The following is a 27,718-nucleotide window of genomic DNA, read 5'->3' on the forward strand; positions in this document are numbered from 1 at the left end:
ACAGCATTTCACAAAACACAACAGCATTTCACAAAACACTACAGCATTTCACAAAACACTACAGCATTTCACAAAACACTACAGCATTTCACAAAACGCCACAGCATTTCAGAAAACACCACAGCATTTCAGAAAACGCCACAGCATTTCACAAACACAACAGCATTTCACAAAACACAACAGCATTTCACAAAACACCACAGCATTTCACAAAACACAACAGCATTTCACAAAACACCACAGCATTACAGAAAACACCACAGCATTTCACATTGGACGGAAAGGGTATTCCTTTAGGGAGAACACTTCTTGTTTGTGATTGGACAGAGCCAGCCAGAGAAGCACTGCTGTGATTGGTTGTTTTTGCTGCCAGTCAAGAAATGACGCTACGTGATTGGTCAACACCCGACAGCGAAATATGTCCCAACACATCAGCCGTTAGCACACACTCAGAGCTCACAGCTCCTCATATCTGTTCAGAAACTGGACACAAGTTAAACATGTACAAACCACAGACTGTCTGTGTCATGGCGAATACAGTCACTGCTTTATTTATGTCTGTATGACATTGTTGTGAGAGTGGACGGAGCAGCTACAGGTTAGTTTAGCCTGATGGATCCGATTCCATTCAGAAAACACGCATTTTAAAAGCTTTTCGCCTGCCGTCTTATCTGCAGACTTGTCAAAGCGTTAATTCAAGGTTTTTACTAACCGTTATCAGTATGTAGTTACTTCGGCATCACTTTGAAACGTGTATTACAATTAAATCACGGTCAAATATGTTCATTTTGTTGTAGTTGGTATCTCCCATAGGATTTACTTGGAGATACGCCCCGCCCCCTCTCCGCGCCTCTTGTTTGAATGACAGGAGCAAACACAGCTGACAGCCGCGGTGAAACTCGAGCGATTAGAGCAATGCGAATATTGGGTGGTCTACCATAGTATTTACATGGAGATAAGCCCCTTAAAAACCATGAATTAATAAAGCATTAATTCTGTGTTTACTCCTGTCATTCAAACAAGACGCTGGAGAGGGGGCGGGCCGGCCGTATCTCCATGTAAATCCTATTGGAATCGGATCGATCAGACTAAACTAACCTGTAGCTGCTCCGTCCACACTCACAACAACGTCATACAGACATAAATAAAGCAGCGACTGTATTCACCATGATATAGACAGTCTGTGTTATGTATATGTTGAACTTTTGTACAGTTTCTGAACAGATATGAGGAGCTGTGAGCTCTGAGTGTGTGCTAACAGCTAACGGCTGATGTGTTGGGCCAATCACGAAGCGTCATTTCTTGACTGGCAGCAAAAACAACCAATCACAGCAGTGCTTCTATGGCTGGCTCTGTCCAATCACAAACAAGAAGTGTTCTCCCTAAGGAATACCCTTTCCGTCCAATGTGAAATGCTGTGGTGTTTTCTGAAATGCTGTTGTGTTTTGTGAAATGCTGTTGTGTTTTGTGAAATGCTGTTGAGTTTTGTGAAATGCTGTTGTGTTTTGTGAAATGCTGTTGTGTTTTGTGAAATGCTGTGGAGTTTTGTGAAATGCTGTGGTGTTTTGTGAAATGCTGCGGCCTTTTGTGAAATGCTGTTGAGTTTTGTGAAATGCTGTTGTGTTTTGTGAAATGCTGTTGTGTTTTGTGAAATGCTGTTGTGTTTTGTGAAATGCTGTTGCGTTTTGTGAAATGCTGTGGTGTCTTGCACTTCAGGGCCACCGTACTCTCTTGACACTTTGCTTTCAGTGCTTTTTTATGGCGCACAAAGCAAAGTCAGTCATGCAGGGATGTTTATATATTCAACAGGGATGTGAGCTTATAGCCCTTTATAGCAAAGTCAGTCATGCAGGGATGTTTATATATTCAACAGGGATGTGAGCTTATAGCCCTGTTACAGGTATATTGCTTTGTCAATACGTGCCTTTGTGAGCTGTTTGGGTTATATTAACTGTAACTAAATACATCAACCATTAGTGCATTTCGAAGAGCAGCTAGCAATAAGAAGCAAGCTTTGAAGAGAATGTCGATAACTTTTAAATGTTCTCCATTAGTCCGTTTTGTTTGAGTTTTTAGTTGCCATAACAATTCTCTTGCCATGTCTATCCGTCTATCCCTGCGGTTCTCCCATTGGGCGCAGCCGTCGTCTACATCATATCCGCTCTTCAGCGCGATTGGCTACATAACCAGGAAGTGCGTTTCCTTTTACTGATTCTGGCAATTGTATTGGTACATTTAGCTTTAAAATCCAAACGGTTCTCGCCCATTGAATGCGAGGGGTTTTCAAAACGACACCAGTCATTCTCATGCGTTGACGAAAGACGTTGTGATTTCGGACAACTGCAACTGTTTTTAAGGTACGTGCTGAATATATTGTGATAATAGTATCTTACTACCTACCTGCTCTGTTGTGTGGTCCTACGTTTTCCTCCGCTTTACATTAACTGTTGTTAAGTTTTATCATTAGACTAAATGACATATACATAGATTAGTATAACTTTACGTTAACGTTAGCTTAGCTTACACAGCTTTTGTTGCTATTTTTACTGTCAACGCTTACGTTAGATATCTTCGTGTACGGTGTATTTCATCTAATTATGGCAGTTGTTTAGCTAAATGTTTGTCGGTTGCCGTTAGTGAAACCAGCAGTAGTTACTTTATTATATTCTACTGTTGGACATTATAGACAAGAAGTTGTCAACGTTGAGTCGCACCATACCGTTACCTGTTGTCTGATTCCATGCAGTGTTGAACGCTAACTCTGGGTAACGGCTGCTGGAAGTCCCGGATGGATGGATGTTAATGTTGGCAGCAGGTCCAGAAAAAGACAAAGACATAATTCACTAATAATAACTTGCGTGTCAAATGTGTCTTTATAGCAACATTTTGAAGATTGTTTAAAGCTGACAAAGCACCACATAGTTATTGAAATGTCCAAAGTCAGTTGGAAACTACTAACCAAATTAACTTAAAATGTTTCAGTGAGTCAAAGTCATTCCCCATGTCTTATTATAACCGGCATTAATTCTCTTGGCCTTTTTTAAAAGCGGAAAAATTCCATATTTGTTTCCCGAAGCTGATTTATAAGTTACATTCATTTTGAAATTAGGTCATGTGGATATGCTGAACTGCACTTTTTATAGTTAACATCTCTGTCTCCTCTTGATCTGAGTATATTATAAAGAATAGCAGTTAATTGAAGCATTATAGGACAGGCCTTTGTCAGATGGTATATTACGCTGTTTGTAGCGTGCAGCAAGCAGTCTGCTCTGCACGCAGGCTTCCTCCAAGTTTACAGTAAAACAAACTGGTGGTGTGACCAATGGCCATTTACAATTGTTAATACTATTACTATTATTAGCATTAGTCTATATTTTGGTTGAAACTAAGCCAGAAAAGAAAAAAAAACATAAATAATAATAAAAAAAATATATAAATAAAATCGATTTTTAAAAATAATATTCGATTATGGAGACTGTAACGAATAATCGCAGGCATCCCTACTTCTTATATCCGTTAGCGCAGCGAGCACCAGATTCTAATAACAGTACCGGTGCGCCCTCTCTCTCTCTCTCCCACGCTCGCAGCTGCGGGCGCCTGATAAGCCAACATCCCCCACTTTCATCACTTACAGCGCCCATCGTACAGGGCAAATGAAAAGTGTAACTGGGGTGAAAAGGGTGTTACATTTACTTAATTATGAATGTTGCTACATCAAGGCCGAAAATTAGGATGAGCACCAACGCTCAAATGTTTTTTCCCCTCCCATAGCTACCAGCACGGCGCCCCCAGATCTATCGCCCTAGGCGACCGCCTATGCCAAAAATCGGCCCTGCCAGTACATACAGTGGCAATGTCTCAAGATTTAGCAAAAATACACCTTTTATTGAACATACAGTAACACAAATCCACATAACAAACTATAAAAAATTAAAAAGGGTTGCCTATTATTATTTTAATAAAAAGCAAAAACAAATTATTTTAATTTTTTTTGGGTACCTGGCTGGCCCCTTAGCAGCGGCGCGCATTTTTCAGCAGCGGCGCTGCGCCGCCACTATTTGTATATTGGGGAAACACTGATAACTTTATGTAATCTTTCTTGGTGCAGATCCTTTTAACCAATGGCAAACCGTATCACAACTGGACCTTCTGTAGACACACACACGCCGCCGTAGTGCATGGTCCGAGAAGGACACACAAATCAACGTAACACTGTAATATTACAGATCAACAACACAGATATGATTCTCATTTATTCATTTTATATACATTTTATTTATATAATTAAATTGATTTTTTGTTTGTTTTTATCTGAGTGTTCCAGGGCATTCTCTGAATACCTTGAAGGTCCTGACGGTTCACCACTGCTTTTAACATGCATCAGTAAACTCTACAACCAAACATTTCTTATCAAGGGGTTGCAGCTTTCATGATGACGCCGCCCTCAGTTTCATCAGATCACTCCTGGCCCCATATCTTACAATTTGTCCCTCTGCTATTACAGGATGAGTGCTGTTGCTGTGAATGATGAGAATCGTGGGGTCTGCCCTGGAGGAAAGCAGAACGGCTCAATTAACGACATATTTGCTCTGGATCAGCCGACTGGGAGGCCCTCCATCCTGCGACAGACAGAGAACCTGCCCAGCAAGACGGTGCCAAAGGCGGCTAAGGTACAGAACCAGCTCGCTTTTATCTTAAATGTCCTGTCCCCATTTTATCTTGATTCTTTTAACACTGTTTTTATGACGCCAAGGGAGAAATGATGTACACAATTAGATCTTAACCTGAAGTGATAGATGGGGGTTTGACGCCTGCTTGTTAACTATTTGTCTGAATTTGTTTTATTAGTTACCTTAGTATAACAATTGAATGCCCCAATGTATTTACAGCATAGCTCTACACGACTTTAAACAGACTGTGATCAAATAAAAAGCACTTGTGTTTGTTGGTGGTCAAAGCTAAAGGACCGTTTTAAGTGTACTAACATTGTTAGATACAAATATGTGAAAATGGCCATTTATTAGTTTCCTGTTCATCTTTTCGAACTGTTTATTTTCATTTTAACAAAACAAGACAAGACATATCCTGACATAGGTCGTTTTCTTTCAAATGACAGATGGTTACATGATAAAGCAAAGTATAGTAAGGAATTAAATAAAGCAAATCCAGTGATACATCCAGATATCTTTTAACACCGTTCCATCTTTGGGTAAAAGAGTCCATTTTTAGCTGCAGGCTCACCATCATTTTTTCCATCGTGTAGACTTGTTGTCTGTGCATCCACTGAATGATTGTTGGAGGTTTTGCATTTTTAGTTTAGTTCTAATTCCCATTTATCTCCAACATTCCAGGTATTTTGGGAGCCGTCTGCCATAAGCCTCTTATATAAGTGAGAGACATGTTTCTTATTTGGGAAGCATTTTTCTGCAATACTAATAAAATATTCTTCTATAATAGGGCTGTGCAATTAATCGTATTTTAATCGCGATTACGATTATGGCTTGCGACGATTAGGAAAACAGCATAATTGACAAAATACGATTATTTTGCTGGGTGCGCTTTCGCCCCTCCCTAAAAGCCCACTCGGCCACGTGGGAGTGACATGTGTTGTGAGTGTTCAGCGCAAGCGAAGATGTCAGAACAAGAGCAGCAACTAGTTAAAAAGAAGGGTCGCGGGGAGATTCCCAGTCGATCATGAGATGTGTCTAAAAATAGAACAACAATATTCTGTTTTATCGTTAATGTCCTGTAACATAATGTTCCCGTGCCAGAATAATGCACTTGAACGCATCAAAGCTTTGTGATTGGCCGGCCTCACCCCATGTGTCCGGGCGTGGCTGGTGAGCAGTGCACTAGTTCGCTGACGTTGTCCGTGTCAACAGCATGGATGGTCAACAGGAGTGACAGTCCGCACACACACAAGACCGCAATTATGGCAGAAGCAAAAAAGCCCAAAATATATAATTTTCACTCCGAGCGGGAGGATCATTATTTTTGTATCTATTCCTATTCAAATTCCATCTGTCTCATCTGCAATGCGAGCGTGGCTTTATCGAAGAAGGGTAATTTAGGAGCGGCATTTCAAAACAGTGCACAAATGCTACGAGACGGAATTCCCTCCTAATTCTGCCCTACGCTCCAAAAGGGGAGGGGCCTGAAAGGACAGCTAAATGCACAGCAGTCCATTTTCACCAGGCCCAACAACAAGAGCAAGGCTGCTACCAGAGCATATTATCGTGTCAGTCACGTTCTTGCGAAACACATGAAGTCTTTCGAAGACGGCGAAGTTATGAAAGAAGCATTCCTGGAGGCTACCGATGCGCTTTTGGGGGACAGTAAAAATAACAGTAGCATTTCAACAGGTTTTTGATATAATAAAAACTCAATTTAGATACCGTTATTAATCTGCTGTAAGTTTTAGTTTGTTTGAATTTATTCATGATAATTATTGTACAAAATGGTATAAGAATGCAAACATTAAGATCTGTTCTGTTTAAATTGATTATAGTCTATCAGTTCAGAAACTAGTGTTGCTTGCATCCTATTTTAAAGGCATTTATTTGTATACTCTAATAAAATGCAACAAAAAATGGGTTTGATTCTATTAATGTTGTCTTTTTTATTGCACTGTTGCTGCAGCAGATTACTGTGTAGCTTCAGATCTGAGTTGTCTTATTAGTAAGCCTAATTTATACTTTTGTAGCAACACTATTTTTATATAATGGCAAAGAAAGGGTTCTTCAGAGTCTTTTCTTTTTTTCCTGTGTCATATGTGGCAGCACTGTCACAAGTTCCTCTTCAGAGAGGGTCTTCAGTACAGGTGGCAATATCGTCACCTGCCTGCGCTCATCTCTGAAACCAGACCATGTAAACAGCCTGGTGTTTCTTGCAAAAAACCTTTAAGAGATGAAATGAGCAGTCCTACCAGCATTTGCCATGGTGGCCTAAACATTTTTATTTGGTCTTAAATTGTAGTTCAACATTTATTTTCTGTTACTTCTGGACCATGACGGTTGGCCAGCCTTCAACGTTTAACTGAGTGGAATATGTTGAATATGTTTTACCGAAATGTTGGCTATATGTTAAGGAGTTTTCAGTAGGTTGTGACAGTGCACTGCATCATATTTGATTTCATTTATTTTGTTCTAATTTATTTTTATTTATCATATTAATATATGTTTAGTATGGTTTTGCAAGTGCGTTCCAACACATTTATTGATCTTGCTTATTGGTAAAATATTATTTGTTTTAAAGTTCAATAAATGAATAATCGTCAAAATAATCGTGATATCAATTATTGACCAAATAATCGTGATTATGATTTTTGCCATAATTTGTTCGGACTGCTTCTCTTTCCTTGTGGCTTGTAATATAGTGTCTTATCTGGAAGTACCTATACAATCATTTGACGGGAGCCCATATTGTTCTTGAAGTTGGGAGAAGGATTTGACATCTGTTCCATCAAACATTTGGTTAATTGATAAGACCTTTATCGGCCCATCTTTTAAATCCCCCATCCCTTACAGATGGAGGAAACTCTATATTGCCTACAATTGGCATTGCTCTTGATATTGATTCTGGGCTCCTGACATTTTTTTTTAACTGCCGTCCACAACTTTAGGGTATGCTTTATCCATTCGTTCTCAATCTTAACTTTATTGACGGATTTGATATCAATATAAGGCAAAACTGATAACGACACACCCCTAGTTGCACTCTGCTCAATCTGTGCCCATCCTGTTTCCTCGTCCTTTCTAATCCAGGCCATTATTGCCGTTAACTGAGCAGCCCAATAATAATATTTTAAATTTGGCAGGCCTAAGCCTCCCTTATCTTTTGGTAGGAAAAGAGTTGTAAGTCTTACTCTGGGTCTCTTATTCTGCCAAATAAATTTAGAGATAAGTCTATTTAACATGTTGAACATTGAGGCTGTAATTCCCACGGGGAGGGATTGAAATAAGAAGAGTAATCGAGGAAGTAGCTTCATTCTTATAGTCTCTACCCTTCCGAATAGCGAGAGGAGGAGAATTTCCCAACGTATCATGTCATTCTTTAGTTGCTTTATTAATGTATTCTAGTTAGCCTCAAATAAATGCATAGGGTGGTGAGTAAGGATAATCCCTAGATATCTAAACCCCTGCTTGGACCAGCGGTAAGAAACATCCTTGTTTAATTGTGTGGGCCAACGCCCTGTTATCATCATTGCCTCTGATTTCATTTTGTATTCTGAAATTGCCCCATATTTGGACAAGCACTGCATAAGGGCTGGAATATAAATTAGGGGGTGTTTTATAAAGAGTAAAATTAAGTTAGTATTTTGTAATCAACGCATAAAAGACTTATGTAGCGATAACTAGTGCACTGTAGGGGGTCTTTTCCCTCTTTATGCAGGACTGGGATGATAGCTTCTGACCACTAGTCATCTTTTCTAAATATGATTTTTTTTTTTTTTTTTTATCTAGGATTTATCTACAATCCTAATCAAATTACTTGTGTGTAGGTTTGTTTTCAGACTCCAAGAAGAGACCCTGCCACTAAAAGAATCGTATCTTCTCCATCCAAGTCTCTTAAGATGTCAAGTGTGGATGAGTGTACCAAAGCAATCGATTCCTTAACTTTGGGTCCAATTAAGTAAGTAACATTTCTGATACTGCGATACTCTTCCAGATAAATGTGTGTTGCATTTAAGTAACCAAGTCTGTTCTGTCTTTATAGTTCTTTACATGATGAACCCAAACAAGGTAAATCATCACACATCATAAAGTTATTTTCCCTGAATGTCTCTAAAGGCTGCAAAAGTGATAATCCTCTTGAATTTTCCACAGAAGTATCATCCTATCCTGACGATGACATGCCCATACAAAGCAAAGGAGGCTATCAGCTGGACTTTGAAAACCTCGATGCTTTCAATCCATTTCAGGGTTCTGTTAAGATGGTCCTCTCCCCCGTGAAGTCTGCTGTTGATAACCCTCACACAGAGTCTCCAAACACAGAAACAGAGAATATCGCAGAGCAGCCCACCAAAATAGAATCTGTTCTAGATGATACGCTTCCCTTCGACCCACCTGTGGATCACTCCCTGGTTGACACCACCTCCAACATCAGCTCCGCAGAGAGCAGCGTGGTCACAGTGTTGAAGGTCCCTGCCATGGAAGAACAAGATTCCTGCACTGCCACACCTGATGAAAAACAACAGTCTTTAAATGTCACTCAAGACCATTCTTCAGGCAGTTTTGTGGAAGATGCTCCACTGCCAACGAAGGGTTCTTATTCTTTGGATTTTGACCCCACCAAAATAGAATCTGCTCTAGATGATACGCTTCCCTTCGCCCCACCTGTGGATCACTCCCTGTTTGACACCACCTCCAACATCAGCTCCGCAGAGAGCAGCGTGGTCACAGTGTTGAAGGTCCCTGCCATGGAAGAACAAGATTCCTGCACTGCCACACCTGATGAAAAACAACAGTCTCTAAATGTCACTCAAGACTATTCTTCAGGCAGTTTTGTGGAAGATGCTCCACTGCCAACGAAGGGTTCTTATTCTTTGGATTTTGACAACCTTGATGAGGTCAATCCTTTCCAAACGGGTGGCTCTAAAATTCCAAATTCCCCTTTCATTGGGAGCAAGGTGGCAGAAGCAAACCCACCAGTTGAAGAGATGAAGGGAAATGAATCCACAGAAGCTCAAGATGTTCAACCTGAGATGAAGGGAAATGAATCCACAGAAGCTCAAGATGTTCAACTTCAACCTGAGATGAAGGGAAATGAATCCACAGAAGCTCAAGATGTTCAACCTGAGATGAAGGGAAATGAATCCACAGAAGCTCAAGATGTTCAACCTGAGATGAAGGGAAATGAATCAACAGAAGCTAAAGATGTTCAACCTGAGATGACACCAGCAGCGGCCCCAATCACAACTAATGCTGCCGAAACTCCAGCTGCTGAATCCACATCCCAGCCAGCTGATGCCCATACCCAGGAAAGAGCAGTCAAACTTGAGTTCAATTTTGACGATGGCAGTGAGGTCAAACGTAAACCGCCACCCAAGAAATTGGGCAAAAGGCGACCTGGTGTCAAACCTAAAGAGGGAAAGCCAGAATGTGACGTGAAACCACCTAAAGAAGCTCCAGTGAAGCCTGATGCCAGTGGTGAGGCTGATGTTCCACTCTCCAAAGGTTCTTACTCATTTGACATGGCCAAGTTTGATGACTCAAACTTCAATCCCTTTGGCACAAAAGCAAGCATGATGACCAACTCTCCACAGTGTAGCAAGTACGCTGAACCTGTGCTATCTGACCCTGTGATCATGGAACATTTGATTCCAGAGAAAGTGGACATGCCAGCGGAGAAGGAAGCATTGTCATCAGAATGGTACGTTTTCCTTCTTTATCAGTGTATTTATCATTTATTTGAAGCAGAAACTTCACTTGCTAGTAGAACTTTATTTCACTAAGTGTGTATGCTTTTCTCTGTAGCGCTGGAGAGAGTGTCCCGGCTGCAGAAGTCCTCCCTGAAGCGGAAAGAGATGTAATGCAGTTTGATACAATCTTTATCCATTTTACATTCCCTTGTTTGAATGTTTTTTTCAAAGACATACATTTTTATTTTTATGAAATGTCAGGATGCTAAAGACAAGGCAGCTCCTGATCATGACTTCGGATTTCTACTCGAAGTTCAACAGGAAGTTCAGCAACCCACTGAGAGTCTTCCTGGCCGCTTTGATCTGTGTCAACCTGAGCAGAAGACGCAGACCGCCCAGCCAGAATTCAATGACGAGTTTGTTCCTGGAACGATGTGTAAGGAAACATTAGACTCTATTTTGTCCAGTTTCCACAAAGCTCCCAAATGTTTCTTTTACCCTCACTTGACTTTTAGTATGAAGTTTGTGATAACAGAAAAACACAGGTAATGTCACTATCTGTGAAGCATGATGTACATAAATGTAATCCTTATTTGACGGTAACTATCCTCTATATCTTTAGTCATGGCCAATGACTTAGATGGACAAATGGATTACCTGGAACAGTTTGGGTCCCGCAGTGTAAGTACTCACTCTGTGTATCCTGTCCTGAATGACTACCTTTTGTTGATCGTCAGTGCATGACATAAATAAACTTAAATGTTTCTTTTGTCAACAGTTCAAGGAATCTGCATTGAGGAAACAATCCTTGTACCTTAAATTTGACCCCCTGATGAGAGAGAGCCCCAAGAAGTGTGCAGCCCCCGTGGCTCAGGCCCCTGTGCCTCGCCCCGCCGCCTTTGTTTCACGGTATGATGTACTTCTGTTTCCACTCACTCTGATTACGGCTGTCACTGAACGTTAGAGCTGAATTTGTTCCGATTTTGACATCTTCTTCAACAAAATGAGATGTGTCTGAAATGTAACCACGTTGACCACTTGACAAGTAAGGTTGTTTTGGTTTTTTCCTCCAAACTCAGGCTTGAAACTTCTCAGATGCCAGAAAAGTATGCAAGCGGAGCACAAAGGGATGATTTCCAACTGTTTGATCCAGTGAGTCACTGTAACAATTCCACCACTGACTGCATGGCAATGTTTCTTAAAATAAGTGTGGAAATGACATTCAATGCTTCGCCTAACCTGATTTATTCACACTGGAACTGTCGTCTAGGCTTCCCCAATCCTTGCAGACCTCGTCCCTCCTTTCCCTCAGACAGAGAACACAGAGGAGGCCATTATTGAAGTGCTGAGGTACAGTCAGCAGGACATGGACGCCGCCATCGCCAGAGTCCAGGCACAAGTATGTCCTGCTCAGTGTTTGTTCATTTGACAAATAACAGTCAGGAAGAGGGTTTCTGTTTGAAGTCCATTTTGTTTGTGTCTTTGTGAATACAAACCATTTGTAAAGACCAAAATCACGTGAATATATTATGGTTTCTGTGGTAATCAAACAATCCCCAGAGTAGTTTAGAGCAATCTTATTCAACACAAGCTAAATAGAGAAATGTGTAACAGGCAGTGATTGTTCGATTTACAGGGTTTTTCATCATTTACTGATACATTTTCAAAAAAGAGGGATAATCCTTTATTTTTGTTGTGATTCCTCCATTAGGGACTTTATTCTAAACCAAATTTGCTAGGATTTAAGCTCCCAAATAAATGCTTTTTAAAAATAAATGGTGGTTTTGTATAAACTTGACATTGTATTACTGAAACATGCAGGTTTCTATAAATGTACATTAAAAGTCGCCTCTTGATTTGAAACATTTTATACGTAATCCCTTACTATTAATAAATAACAATAATTGTCTTACTTTCAAATAGGCAAAGGACACAGAGGATCAATGGAGTGCAAAATATAAAAGAACAATTGACGATGGTCAAGAAATGAGGTAGGCTCGTTTTGAGTTTGTTTAACATAAAAAAAACATTTATTTAGTTTTTTAAAGGAAATTTGACAACTCTTAATTATTTTTTACAGGAAAATAATTGCAGAGTTTGAGCTCATGATTGCTAAAATGCTGGGTGAGTTAATATATGTAATATACGTGCCTTTTGTCTTGGGACTTTTCGGTGTCATGATAAGAGCTTTTAACTCTTGTTTTCAGCTGATCAAGAGAAAGAGAGGGAGGTGGCCCAGACGAAGCTCACTGCGGCTCTTATCGAAAAGGAGCAGGTCTCCAGTGACCTGAACACCATGGAGAGATCGTGCTCCGACCTGTTCAAGAGACTGGACAAGTACAAGGATGTTGTTGAGGGCTTCAAAAAGGTTAGAAAACAACACTTGCCCGGATATAATCCACAAATTGCATGACGTAGTTTAAAGAAATAGCAATACCAGTATGATTGGTAACATGTTTCCTGTGGCCTTCCTGCAGAATGAAGAGACTCTGAAAGCCTGTGCTCAGGACTATCTGGAAAGGATCAGAAAGGAGGAGCAGCGCTACAAGACCCTTAAAGCCCACGCCGAGGAGAAGATTGGCCAGTAAGAAACCTCACTGCACTCTGTTGAAAGTGTCAAATGCAAGACTTGCAGCGTTTGACTGACATCTGTTGTCCTTCAGAGCAAACGGGGAGATTAATGAGGTTCGGTACAAGAACAAGTCTGAGACATCTGCCCTCCAAGCCCAGCTGAGGAGGGAGCAGCTGAAGGTGCAGTCGCTGGAGAAGAGCCTGGTCCAGAAGGTGAGAGAAGAGGACAACATTACATGGCGGTTATTTGTTTATAAATCTATTAAATATCAAATATTCTATAATTTTTTCCCTTTTTATTTTTTGTAGGAAAAAGAGGCAGAAGATCTCACCACACTTTGTGATGAGCTCATCAGCAAAGTCCAGAGGGGTTGAGCTCATTTGGAAATCGTGTACTTTTTAATGCTTTTCTTTCCTGTTCTTCATTGTTCCTGTCCTTGTTCATTCCTTTATGTAGTGCTTTGTTTGTCTTTATCAATGTTATTAAAATACTGTAAAAAGAGAAGTTAATAAAGATGATTTAATCTTTAATAAAGAGTTGGTGAAAATGATTACAATTGTCGTCTTTTTTGTGAATTTTATAGTTTTGAATTTCTGCCTGATTTCAAACCACTAGGGGGCAGCCTTGCCTTCATGATGGGTTGTAGGTTCATGGATTTGAATCTGTATTCACGGATATGGAAGTAACATGGCTGTTGAACCCTAAAACCAAAGTGTTCTGTGCAGACCCTTTCCTTTAGACCCACAGAGTGATTCAGTGCACTCACTCCTCACCTGTCTGGACTCATCCCGTCCTGTAGTGCTCACGACTAAACAGGCGCTCACCTGATACAATGACCCCGCTTCTTCCCTGAGCAGTCGCAGGGTCCTGTCACATCACTCCCAGAGGCAGGACAATGCACTTCCTAAATGGTGAAAGGAAATCCTAGCTAGATTGAAGTTGAATGAGGTGGTAGTGCGGAGAGGGGCGAGTCTCTTAAATGGAAAAAGATGCTACACTCGGTGTAGTCTTGCAGGGGCCATCACTCTTCTGAAGAGGACTGTGTGGGGCTGCCCCTGTGTCTTCTCTCGTTCTTCACAGCACCTCTGCTGGCTGCCCTCTGTGTCACCCACAGCAGACACTGCTCACAGGAGGAAAGCTGACCTGTCTGTGCCCGACTGTACAGCCACTGATCTTATTCACAGGGATTGTATGCCTTTTATAAAAGTCCTAAATGATATCATCAATGCCCTTGACTCCAGACAATACTGTGCTGCCATTTTCATCGATCTTGCCAAAGCCTTCGACACTGTAGGTCACCAACTGCTTCTGGGAAAGCTTGGATGCATTTGTGTCACTAACCACTAATCGATAGCCTGGTTTGAAAACTACCTGTCCTTGCGCACCCAGTGTGTAAAATCTGATGACACAGCCCCTATCCATCTCTAAGGGAGTACCACAAAGCTCTATCCTAGCACCCTACCTATTCTCAATATATATAAATGACATGGAGAAATCAGTGGGCAACTCCTCTATCCACCTATATGCCGATGACACGATTCTATACACTGCTGGCCCTTCCCCAGATACTGTCCTGAAAACTCTTCAGGATAGTTTTCAGAGAATCCAGTCACATCTCTCTGCCCTTGGCCTGGTCACCACTAAAACCAAGATCATGTGGTTTGGCCGCAGTGGTGCCTCCCAAACTGGCACTATTGTGACCGCCGATGGCCAGGACCTTGAAATAGTTAAATCTTATAAATATTTTGGATTGACAGTAATCTCTCCAAAATTCAGACCAAGGTTAAAGCTAGACTCAGCTTTCTATATAGGAATAGCTCCTCATTCACTTCATCTGCTAAACTCTGGTCCAGATGACTGTCCTTCCTCTGTTCGACTACGGCGATACCATCTACTGCTCGGCATGTAAAGGAGCTCTCGATCATTTAGACCAGGGGTGCCCACACTTTTTGGGCTGGTGAGCTACTTTTGAAATGACCAGCTCACCGAGGTCTACCAACCAAAAATAAAATCCCAAATTGCAAGGGTTGCTGAATAACACGTTTTATTTATACATGGGATAATAGGGCTGCAACAAACGACTAATTTGATAATCGATTAATCTATCGATTAATGAAACGACTAATCGACTATTCAGACTATTACTGTATGCCTTGCACAATTTCTCAAACGCTCTTGTTTAGCCATCAACTTTTAGATTTAGCTTGAGGTTGTTTTAGGCATGTGGAAACTAACAATGAAGACAATAAAGATGAATACTTGATTCAAAAATACATATATTATTAAATTAACAAATTGTGAACAAAACTAACATTGCTTTTTATTTAAATTAAATAAATAATATTTCACATCAAAAGAAACAACAATGTTTTAACAAATCCTATTAAATAATCTGATGACAGAACTGTGAACAGAATAGCTGAAACTTTAACAAAATAAAGAGTAACTCAGTTTCCTATAATCATTAACCCATGTTTGAATCATTGAGTTAACTGCGTGTGTTGCTGCTAGCATACATAACACCTGACGTGGAAACGTTACTCGTGGATGGGGCTACAGAGCTGCTAGAAAGACAGTCGAACCCGGTGCATTCCTCCGTCTGGATGTGGTGCACTTTTGCTAAATGTTTAGACACATTGCTCGTGTTCCCGCCCTCACATGCTGAACTCTCTTGGCAAGGAGCATTGTCCACCTCAAGACGGGTAACATTTAACCACACCTTGGAGCGCTTCTCTCCGCCATCTCCTCCGTGTGTTGCTGCTTGTAGCAGCCGCGTGTGTGTAAACTGCCCCGCCCCCTCGCGCACAGACGGGGGAGAGAGATCTCGTCTCGATTGGAAAGATCGAAAATACACCGACATTTGTTTGTCTTTTTGCATGTTAGAAACGAGTTGGATTACTAAGATTGCGAGATAATATTTGTGTAGCAATAATACATGACCTTTCTCTTTCTCAACTCGCTACTCGGAGGGAAGTCGCTGTCATATGCCTTGTGAACACTCCGATAATGCCTCTCCACGTTACCTTTCTTTGGCAGAGCGACGCTTGCTTTACAAATAAGGCAAATAACCTTTGAATGTGACATCACAAACAAATATTCTTCCTCCCATTCTGGGTGGAAGTGGTATGTCTTTAGCTTCTTGCTCGGTCCCGCACTCATTTTGTTGTTTGTCTCTTTAACTTAATTTGAGTTTTCCCGGCACTTGACTGATTTTGTATCGCTTTGCATTCTGGGTTAACAGACTGGAAAGCGATAGGTCGCTTTTTCTGTCAATCAAGTAAACTCCTGAATTAAGTGCCAAGGAGGCCAAGGGAGGAGGGATCAAAACCTGTTTTGTCTATTTTAACGGAACAGGATTTTTTTTTGTATGAATGACTCGCGATCTACCAGCATTGCCCCCGCGGTCGACCGGTCGCCCGCGGTCGACGTACTGGGCACCTCTGATTTAGACGTTCTGTATCACTTCGCCACCAATGCCCCCTACAGGACACACCACTGTGACCTGTACTCTCTGGCTAACTGGCCCTCTCTTGAGACCAGGCACATCATCCACTGGCTGATGTTTGTTTACAAAACACTCACCCCAAAGGCCTCACCCCCTTCTACCTCACACAATTACTGCAACTCCGCCCACCCCCGACGGACAACACCATGTCAGCTACAAGCATCCTGCTAAAGATCCCCAAAGCCCATACATCCTTTGGCCGCTCCGCCTTTCAATTTGCAGCAGCAGATAGCTGGAATGTCATTCAAAAAACGTTGTAAATGAAAACCTTTGTTTCCCCCCGCACCTTCAATGTCACTATTATAGACACCCTGGTACACATGTAGCTGCTTTGCCTGATGCTGATAGTAATGACTGATTGAATCACAGCAATGTTGTTTTAGAGTTTTTATATGTTTAACTGCTATGCCTGTCATCTTTGCTCTATGTGTTTGTGTTGTCTCCTGGGTTCTGTAGTGCCCGGAGTCTGTCTTTTTATTTATTTTTTCTCCCAAACCCCATCCCCTCAGGAAGCCTTTGCCTCCTGTCAGGTCATCATTGTAAATAAGAATTTGTTCTTAATTAATTTTCCTGGATAAATAAAGGTTATACTACTACTACGTATGCCTTTTTAAAAGTATATTTGTAAATGTAAAGAGAGCATTGATCTTCCCGAGGCATGTCGCTTGTTTCAGGCCATTTAATTAAACCAAACTTTTTTTATATGATTTAGTTTTTGAACATAATACATAAGATTGTCAAATACAACCAATGACATACAGAAATATTGGCATGATTAAATGATTAAACAGGGAGACTCAAATGTACTATACACAACAGTATACTTTAATAACATTGTAAAACGCCTTATTCTGAAAAATAAACTTTGATACATTTTTTTTAGCAAAAATAAATTAAATATTCATGACTCAAATTGATTATAAAATGACTAAAGCTTCATACACTGGGTGGATAAGGTGGCATCCTCTGCTGGTTTGTGTCAACATGCTAGATGCCATTAACAGAATAAAAAGATGAAATGATAATGAAGACCGATTTAGTTAACATGGAATCACAATTATTCCATCCCTTCAAGTCCGAGCTTTATGTTTATTAAGGATCCCCATTAGCTGTTGCTCTGGACAAAAGCTACTCTTCCTGGGCCTATACTACGAAGCTGGTTCAACCTAACCTGGATATGTTTGAGTTAGCCGGTTGGCCTAATCCAAAACATACGCGCTCTCGCTAAACTGTACTACGACGCGGGTTATCAAGTGGATCGCTCAAGCCAGCCGTGTCCTATCTAGTTAGGTGCGCGTTTACATGAAAGGGGTGGTATTTGGAGCATTCGACCAATCACAAACATGGACAAGCGTACTGACAGCGCTGCGTCATACTTCCTGAATGAAAAGTGAACTTTAATACTAGTCAAAAATGAAGAAGTTAAACTTTAAACATCCATGACTTAAACACTTTATCCAGGATCAAAGCCACATAGCTGCACCGGCAAGGTGAATACAGCTGGTAAAAGAAAAAGTGTTTGAATGCGTACGTTAACAGGTTTATGATATCACTGCCCCGTCCAAGACACGAGTGGATCTGACTTTAATTACATTTGACTCGAGTGTTTCGTCAACTTAATGTGTTGCTTAAAATAATACTTATGCATACAGTATGTGACACGAGTGTTGCACAGCCAGATACGGCTCAGCTGACTCAGATAAGGAAATATATGATATATTATGATTAGGGCCGGGACTCGATTAAAAAAATTAATCTAATTAATTAGAGGCTTTGTAATTAATTAATCGAAATTAATCGCATTTTTAATCACATAAATATTTGACCTAAGAACAGTGAGAAGCAATTTTTTTTCACATGGATTTTAGTATACCATTAGGCGCATTCACACCGCAGTACTTTTCCCACAAAGGTTCATGAGAACTCTTTGAACCTGGGGGAGGATTAGGCAAATTAAGCCGCTGACGTCACTTCTTCTGCTTTGGGTTTACTGGCAGGCCGCAAACCACTTCACGGCGTATACTGCCGCCCAAAGTCCCCAGCCGGAAGTCCCCGGAGTTGGGGACTGGCTTCAGTAGAAGCTGCTGGGACTCCCAGCAGCCTTCCGAGTAAATCGCCAGAAAGCCGACACCTCCTCATCTCCACCGCTCCCATGTTTTATTTTGTGTTGCCATAAGTTAGTCTCTCTGCGTTTCTGCGCTGGGCTAATGCTAATGCTAATAATGCTAATGCGAGGATAATAAAATGGCGTCTTCACAAAACTTTTTGGGAGTTTTACGGGGCGTGGTTTGCAATCCGCCCAGCCAATCAGAAATATAGCTATTTTCTCACAAGAGAGCCGCACGAAAGTCCCTGCTCTCTAGCAGCTCTCTGCTCTCTAGCAGGGATTTTCGTGGGGGTAAAAAGGTTCTCATGAACTAATTTTAGTACCGGCTCTTTTTGGTGTGAACGCGATAAAAGAGGCTAACGTCCACGCTAGCTGCTATATGTTTTGCATTGAGGTGATACTTGAGGCTTGATGTGCTGCGGTGATATGCGAATTCCTTTTTGCATAATTTGCACACAACCGTGCTCTTATCAACGCTTCCATCCGTCCGTTTTTTAAAACAACATTTCCCACTGTTGTTCACTGTGGTTTGTTGTTGTCTGAAGTCATGAACGTTAGTTGGTGCTCCAGTATAATCGGTACGCCTGAAACTCATCCAGTGAGAAACGTTCCGCGGTGCAAAAATAAGTGCGATTAAAATGCGTTAATTTTTTTAACGCGTTAATTTTTGTGTAATTAATTAATCTTAATTAACGCGTTAAAGTCCCGGCCCTAATTATGATGTGATATGAATGATAATGGGACACATGTCGACGTCTGCACTCACAGTGCCGCTGACTGTAGGCTACGTAATGTTACTTTGATCCGGTTACTTATGTTGTGGCAGATATTTAATTAAGCTTTCTTAACATAGCCTAATAGTATAATAGTTATAATAGTCAGATTGCTCTGAAGATGGGAGGTGATGTTCTATTCATTTTCACGTTCACACAGTCGGTGATTTTGGCCGGCCGTCTTTCCTGCGACGGCAGTTAAAAACTGTATTTCCTCCGCACACTGAGCTCTGATTGGTCAGCAGGCGTAGTGCTTTCGCTGAGTTGATCTCTTATCCTGGAACCTATCCTGCTTCGGAGCACAGACTAGGTTCCAGGATACACATGGAGATCTAGCCCGCTAAAAAGTGAACCAGCTTCGTAGTACCGGAAATCCCAGAAGTTATCTTGCTAAACGAAAATCCTGCTTCGTAGTATACCCCCCTGGTCCCGACCTGGGGGGTATACTACGAATCTAGTTCAACCCAGAGCCATATAATAGAAGAGTTACGACAACGGAAGTCCAAAAACGGTTATCGTCACGTGGTTCATGTAGACGAGGATCGTTCCCCGGAAGTTCATGGCGGGCAATGTGAATGCATTGATAACAGGAGATAGAACTACGATTTTTGGTAATTATTAGTGAATAAAGGTTTTGATTTGCAATATTTATACAACAAATCGATATGTGTATGTATTTACATCAATATGTTTTAAAAAATTAAATAGAATTTGCTAATATTAAGTGATAATATTAGGATTAGTGTGAACAACTAGTTTACATGTTAGGCTAACAGTGCCTTGGTTAAAGAGCCTGTTGCTGTTTATTTATAGCTTTGAATTCTTTAAAACCAATATTATCTTCTTAAACTTGTATGGTAGTCAGGAGCATCACTTTCTAATGTTTATTGATATATTTAGAGGGAGGGGATCTAAAGTAATGCTTTAAAATTCAGATTAGATTAATGTCTACCATTTTCTTAAATTCATGGTAGTTTCAGTAATCCCATGGTAATTGAGGACACAAGTTATCTAAATGACTAATGTCATCTTTATGGCTTTCAGAAAGGACAGGAGACCGACAGGTGACTATCAAAGGACTAGCAGCAGCAGCATGATGATGATGATGATGTTAAATGTGTTGTTTTAGGAACATCCATTGCAAATATATGGAATTCAATAAACATTGAATAGCATATCATGCAGTTTGTCTGTGCCTTTTCCTCCGTGTTGTCCTGGTTTGCTGTGCTGCCTCCTAGTCGCCACCATGGTTTGCTGTGCTGCCTGGGGATGCTCAAATCGCTCCGAGAAAGGAGTACGAATGTACGGCTTCCCCACTGACACAGAGCGGAGGAAAAAATGGCTGGCTCAAGTCAGCAGGAGCAATTTCACGACTAACAGCAAAAAAATATGTGAGGTAATTATATACAAACTACGGAGCCCTGGAGGGTTCATAGAGAGAAAAATAAATAAAACGTGGCCACGTTTTACTTTCTCGTGCGCACGCTTTAGTAACTCGTGCGCACGCTTTAGTAACTCGTGCGCACGAATTACTAAAGCGTGCACACGAGTTACTAAAGCGTGCGCACGAGTTAATAAAGCGTGGCCTCGTTTTGTGTGTGTGTGCGTGTGCTGTTCGTGGTAATTTGAAAACAAATGCCGGTGGTGTCGGATACACACACACACACACACACACACACACATAATGCGCCCCGGTGACAGGACATCTCCTTCATAAAGCGAGGGGGAATACTCAGTTCGATGTGTGTATAGGTGTGTGTGGTTAAACGTAGCAGCCTCGATCTCTATTCAGCGGTTCTAGTGAAGTAAACAGTAAAAGGCACAGCTCTTTGCAGCTGGTGCTGCTCTTCTCAGATTCTGCTGAGTTACACGTTACTGCCTCCAGTGCCCTGTACGACGAAGCCAGTTCAACAGACCCTGGACCTGGATATGTTCGATTTACCCGGCTTAAAGGCCCTGTCACACTGTCCCGAAATTGACACCCGATGGACACACGAATATGGAATTGTGAATTTCGCACGAAGATGGCCCCCGAACCACACACGAAGCCAACATTTACATTACATTTAAGACATACAACTGCAATGAAAGTACCAAAAACAATTATGTTACAGTACTATGATACTGTACTGATATCTTCAGACTTTGTTCTTTACTTTATCCGTCGTTATATGTAGAAAATATTACGTTTTCTCCGTAATGTTGTTTCCATAACAACAACAACTTCCTGTCAACTGTCCTTCAAAATAATATATGATATCCTTTTTAGTTTCACAGAACACAAATTGGGTTATTTACATAATATATTTACATGATTTTGTTGTGCAATAAAACAACCCGATGGACACACGATAAAGGAAATGTTCAAATTCGGCTGTGATCGTAGCAACATCGGGCCATTCGTGAGGGCATCTTAAGCCATCGTATGACCACCGGTGGAGTTTCTCAGGCTCCGGTGTTCCGGATTGGCTGGTTCCCCGATCAACTGGTTGACAGATGTGGAGGCGTGGCCTCGACTGAAATACACATTTCGATCGCTTCTTCTGTCGTTTACATACATATTTTGGTATATTTGGCTGGATAGGAACACTTTGATGCACATTCAGTACCAGTGTGTGAGGTTGTGCTTACGATGGCAATATCCGGACGCGAACAGCGAGGACTACAAAAAGAAAAACGAGTTGATCGGGGATGTCTGTTCAAAACATTGCGAGCTCCAATAAATCATTTAAACCAGCTATTGTTACCAGACTTATTTCTGAATATCGTTCTTAATGTGATACCAAGTCCATCTGAGACCTGTGTACACCTTCAGACAGCCTCCAAGTGAAGCACATGTTCTTTACTCACAGTTTGAAAGCAGCGTGGAGAAGTCTTCAGCTGTGTAAAACTGTTCCTCTCAGGTAAACTGTGATTCGCCCATGGGAAAATGGGATCCGCCCAGATTAAACTGTGTTACGACTTCTGTGGCTATCTACCAGCGATCATGTTTAATATGAAAGACACACACATCTACATGCCTTATAAAAACGGCATTCTGCAGCACTCATCCAGATAACATGTGACTGTTAACTCGTTTTGCAAAGATAGCAGCAGCATGTGCAGGGATATTAGACTTTAAAATGCTGATGGGTCATTAATGTTGGTCTCGGCAAACAATATTAGGAATCCTCTATTCAAACCACATAATATTCAGTGTCCATCGACATGAAAATAACAAAAAAGTTCATGCTGGACTCAAACCCGAGTTCCAACAGCAAAAGTCACTCCAGCCCTGCGCGTTATGAGTGCGCCACAGATCAACACGAGGTATCGAACCACCACACTATAATATTTTAGATTAACCTTAACACACTTATATGTAAAACTAACACTTATCACAACATAATGTGGGCTCGCAGGCTGATAAACTAGGATATCTGATCTCGGTGGGTCTTAATGAGGCTTGATACAGACCTCAGTCAGTAGGCTATACTATATTATAATATGTATATTATATGGCTTAAAGTGTACATTCGCTCACATTATAAATGATGGTCGGGTTGCATTTTTCTGGAACTTTTTAACAAGGTTAATCTAAAATATTATAGTGTGGTGGTTCGATACGTCATGTTGATCTGTGGCGCACTCATGCAGGGCTGGAGTGACTTTTGCTGTTGGGACTCGGGTTTGAGTCCAGCATGAACTTTTTTGTTATTTTCATGTCGATGGACACTGAATATTATGTAGTTTGAATAAAGGATTCCTAATATTGTTTGCCGAGACCAACATTAATGACCCATCAGCATTTTAAAGTCTAATATCCCTGCACATGCAGCAATGACATTTCTGCTGCTATCTTTGCAAAACGAGTTAACAGTCACATGTTATCTGGATGAGTGCTGCAGAATGCCGTTTTTATAAGGCATGTAGATGTGTGTGTCTTTCATATTAAACATGATCGCTGGTCACAGCGACAGAAGTCGTAACACAGTTTAACCTGGGCGGATCCCATTTTCCCATGGGTGGATCCCAGTTGACCCTGAGCGAATCACAGTTTACCTGAGAGGATCACAGTTTATCACAGCTGAAAACTTCTCCACGCTGCTTTCAAACTCTGAGTAAACAACGTACGCTTCACTGGGAGGCTGTCTGAAGGTGTACACATGTTTCAGATGGACTTGGTATCACATTAGGAACGATATTCAGTGATAAGTCGGGCAACAATAGCTGGTTTTAATGATGTATTCGAGCGGATCACAACTTAACACAGCTGAAGACTTCTCCACGCTGCTTTCAAACTGTGAGTAAAGAACATGTGCTTCACTTGGAGGCTGTCTGAAGGTGTACACAGGTCTCAGATGGACTTGGTATCACATTAAGAACGATATTCAGTAATTAGTCTGGCAACAATAGCTGGTTTAAATGATTTATTGGAGCTCGCAATGTTTTGAACAGACATCCCCATGTCAACTCGTTTTTATTTTTGTAGTCCTCGCTGTTCGGGTCCGGATATCGCCATCGTAAGCACAACCTCACACACTGGTACTGAATGTGCATCAAAGTGTTCCTATCGAAGCCTAATATACCAAAATATGTATGTAAACGACAGAAGAAGCGATCGAAATGTGTATTTCAGTCGAAGGCCACGCCTCCACATCTGTCAACCAGTTGATCGGGGAACCAGTTAATCCGGAACACCGGCAGCAACTTCGTGAGCGGTGGCAAAATCTTTGGCATGCCAAAAAATGGCCGAAGGACCTTGCGAAGGTTCATTTTCGTGTTGAATTCGTGTGTCAATTGTGCCCTTCGTAAGGCCATCGTGAGGGCATCTTGTTATCATCGGTGCCATCGGGCATTCGGCCCGATCAGAGTGAGGGTGAATGCACCGATGATAACACGAAGATGACACGATTTGACAAGATGCCCTCACGAGTGCCTTACGAAGTTGCCGCTCACGAAGTTGCTGCCGGAGCCTGAGAAACTCCACCGGCGGTCATACGATGGCTTGGATGCCCTCACGAATGGCCCGATGTTGCTACGATCACAGCCGAATTTGAACATTTCCTTTATCGTGTGTCCATCGGGTGTCAATTTCGGGACAGTGTGAGGGGCTTAACTGACCCTAACAAACGCGATGTCGATAAGCGGTCCTACGAAGCTGGTTATCAACTCAGTAAATCAACCAGGGTTTCTCTGTCCGGCTGAGAGCGCGCTCACGTGAAAGGGACGGGGTTAGCAACATTTGACCAATCACAAACATGGAGATGCGTGCTGACAGCGCAGCGTCATACTTCATGAATGAATAGTGTAAATAGCAAATCCTGCTTCGTAGTACAGGCCACTGGTGCCGCAGAGATTTCATAAAGTGAAGGAGGTTTTCCTTCTATAAAACAGCTGTGGGCAGCAGATACTGTGAGTCACGGACAGGAATCCCTCAATTGAAATAAAACGAGGCCACGCTTTATTAACTCGTGCGCACGCTTTAGTAACTCGTGCGCGCGCTTTAGTAACTCGTGCGCACGAATTACTAAAGCGTGCGCACGAGAAAGTAAAACGTGGCCACGTTTTATTTATTTTTCTCTCTATGAACCCTCCAGGGCTCCGTAACAAACACTGCATTTGCACTTTTTCACAAAACGAAAAAACCACACCATTGGGAAAGCTTAATGTTTTGTTTAATACAAAAAAATAGGGAAAGGTTTAGTGCAGGTATTCAGGCTCCATTGAATCCCCCTCTGGTTCTTGTGCTGAAAGAGGGATAAACAGACAGGAGAAAGGGTTATACACACCTATATAGCACACCTATTGGATGGGAAATAGCCTTGGGGAGACAAGAGAGGCTTCTCAATACTCAAATTTCCCCTCCTCGAGACTTAGACCCGCCCACAGGAGATGCGAGCGGAGGACCGAGGAGGGGAACCGAGGAGAGAGGAGGGGAAGCAGCAGACGTTTAAAGAAATGAGAACTCCTCTCCTCTGAGCGGTCATTTTAAAGAGACGTCTGTTCATTATTACGTGGCAACAGCTGCATCAGCTGTCGAGTGTTTTGTCATAGCGCTGTATCTCTGTTAGATCAGCTGAACATTGTTCCCCCACATATTTACTTTGAATTCATTGAGAGTGCGGTATAATGAGACAATAACAGGCTACAGATGCGGACACACACACACACACAAATATATTTATATAAATATATACAATTTAAAGTATGAGAGCACTCTCATAATAACGTAACACAATCAGAGACTGGATATCTCCCCCCCCCTCTCTCTGGTCGCTGAAATGGGGAATTGAAATTACGGGCCAAAAGTTATATTTACAAGTAGGCCTATTAAAAGTAAGCAGAGGACACCAAACCAACTGAGACCCGTCTGTCCGCCGCATTTACGCACTGTACAACACACACCTACACACTGTACCACACATCTACAGCTCCTAAAGCATAAGCCGTTGTGTATTTTATTATGTGAAGCAATGGTCTTAGAAAAATATCGACTCTTTGTTTGTAGATATCTACTAAACAGAACTACAGCAAATAAAGAGAGTAGGCCTGTTATACTGAGTGATATATATTATACACACTGCTCTGCTTTCTGCACGGACCTCACAGCTGTTCTCTCTGGAAACATCGCGACGCGATGAAAGCAGTTTCTAAAATAATATCCAGGGGATGCATGCATAGCTGTCATTGGCTGAGATAAGTCCGGCCGTGCGTCACGCCTCCACCGTTCCCGGAAATGCATCCGTGGAGGAGCCGTGGAGGAACCATCAGTGTATCCTCGGTTAGAGCTCCTCCAGAGAGCCTCCTCGACGCTCGATCCTCGGTCCTCGGTGTGCATTTAGAGAAATGAGATGTCCTTCAAAATGGCGCGCTGAAATTCATTTCCGGGTCACCACCGGAGGACCGAGGACCGAGGAGTCGAGGAGGGGACATTTGAGTATTGAGAAGCCTCTAGTGTGTGGTCTTTGTTCCCAACTGAAGTTATGGAACTTTATTATTTGTGAGTTTAACAAAGTATGACAAATGGCATCAGTAACAGATGTGATATGAATTTCTATAAAGTTGTCTCACATTCTTGGTCATATTTTATATACAGTATGTAATGAGTATAACATGTCCAGTAAGTATAAATGTTTCCTAATACTGTGTATTCAACCACTATGGAATATGTATGTGGGCAGACAAGATTCAGACACAGTTGTTCTGTGTGTGAAGTAACCTCAAGTCACTCCGCAGGCACATTTTGATGCAGACCAGTTTGTCAAGACAAAAAAGGGCAAGACTAGGCTGAGAGCAGAGGCTATACCCACCATCTTCGTGCATCGCCCTGTGGTCAAAAAGAGAAGGGCCCCTGCACCACGATTCACCCCGGGACCTGTATCTACAAAGCCCATAGCTCATGATCACAGCTATAGTGTGAAAGGTGATACAGGTATAATAAGTATGAACTCTTAGTAACAAAAGTAATATTTGTTATTTTTAAGTGGTATAATATTTAAAATGTTCGAAAATTTACAGTGCCATGTCTTCTACTTACATTAGTCTCAAAGATTGAGGGAAGAAGGGATGAGGAGACTGAGAGAAAGGAAAGTGAGGGTGAAGAAAGAGAGGACATGGCTAGTGAGGAGAGACAGGGAGGGCGGACACCACCCACTCAGCCAGCAGCCAGTCAGCATACGAGGGAACCAGCAGCCAGTCAGCATACGAGGGAACCAGCAGCCAGTCAAACAGATCTATTACAACAATTAAAGAGAAAATTAAAGAGCCAAGAAGGAATCACCAAAAAAGCAAAGGCTGCACTAAGAAAAATCAGGAAGGAAAATGCAGCTCTCAAGAAAACAATGAAAATTAGGGACAAGAAATATAAGAAAACGTTTTCATAAGACCAACTGAAGGCATTAGGCAGACTCACCACAAAGGGGATGAAATGGAGCAATGAGACAATTAAGAAGGCTTTAAAAATTCGCTTTGCGAGCGGACCAACGGGTTACAAAACTCTGCAGGAATTGAAGATTCCCCTTCCAGGAATAAGGACACTGCAAAGAAGGATGCAATGTGTTAAGTTTGAGCCTGGTGTGTTGACAGAGGTCTTTGATTTCCTAAAATTGAAGGCAGATAGATTGACAGACTTTGAAAGGGAGTGTGTGTTGACCTTGGATGAAATGGCAATCACACCAAGTGTGGAGTTAGACATGATTACAGGCAAACTGTACGGTGATGTGACTTTACCAGGTCACACAGGGGTGGCAACACATGCTTGTGTGTTTATGTTGGCTGGAAACACAACATGGTGGAAGCAAGTAGTGGCATATCATTACACTGGCAATTCTACCAATGGAGCAGAGTACAGGCCAATCATTATTGATATAATACAGAGGGCAGCATCCATAGGGCATGTGCTTGATGTCACCACCGACAT

General features: G+C 41.7%; 1 protein-coding gene across 3 annotated transcripts; it reads left to right on the top strand.

Annotated features, from left to right (window-relative positions):
- Window positions 1-2,259: 2,259 nt before the first annotated feature.
- On the top strand, window positions 2,260-13,483 carry tacc3 (transforming, acidic coiled-coil containing protein 3). Of its 3 annotated transcripts, XM_034222094.1 has the most exons (18): window positions 2,260-2,357; window positions 4,505-4,670; window positions 8,501-8,631; window positions 8,716-8,741; window positions 8,826-9,658; window positions 9,704-10,371; window positions 10,476-10,527; window positions 10,622-10,796; window positions 10,983-11,041; window positions 11,139-11,269; window positions 11,440-11,512; window positions 11,631-11,759; window positions 12,284-12,351; window positions 12,441-12,484; window positions 12,568-12,728; window positions 12,838-12,944; window positions 13,024-13,144; window positions 13,241-13,483. In XM_034222094.1, exons 2-18 carry the CDS (start codon window positions 4,506-4,508, stop codon window positions 13,304-13,306), a joined length of 3,009 nt encoding a protein of 1,002 aa, XP_034077985.1. In that variant the 5' UTR covers window positions 2,260-2,357; window position 4,505; the 3' UTR covers window positions 13,307-13,483. The 3 variants fall into 3 exon arrangements, with proteins under 3 accessions (XP_034077985.1, XP_034077983.1, XP_034077984.1); XM_034222092.1 differs by having other exon boundaries at window positions 8,826-10,371; XM_034222093.1 differs by having other exon boundaries at window positions 8,829-10,371.
- The last annotated feature ends 14,235 nt before the right edge of the window (window positions 13,484-27,718 follow it).

The sequence above is a fragment of the Gymnodraco acuticeps genome, unplaced genomic scaffold (genome assembly GCF_902827175.1).
Source record: "Gymnodraco acuticeps unplaced genomic scaffold, fGymAcu1.1, whole genome shotgun sequence".
Lineage (NCBI taxonomy): Eukaryota > Metazoa > Chordata > Actinopteri > Perciformes > Bathydraconidae > Gymnodraco > Gymnodraco acuticeps.

What these genes read in the sequence shown, in the direction of transcription:
- tacc3 (XM_034222092.1), top strand. Translation starts at nt 4,506, where the DNA reads ATGAGTGCTGTTGCTGTGAATGATGAGAATCGTGGGGTCTGCCCTGGA. An exon ending in ACATGATGAACCCAAACAAG is followed by an intron (nt 8,742 to 8,825) that starts GTAAATCATCAC and finishes AATTTTCCACAG; the next exon opens with AAGTATCATCCTATCCTGAC. An exon ending in TCGCCAGAGTCCAGGCACAA is followed by an intron (nt 11,760 to 12,283) that starts GTATGTCCTGCT and finishes ACTTTCAAATAG; the next exon opens with GCAAAGGACACAGAGGATCA.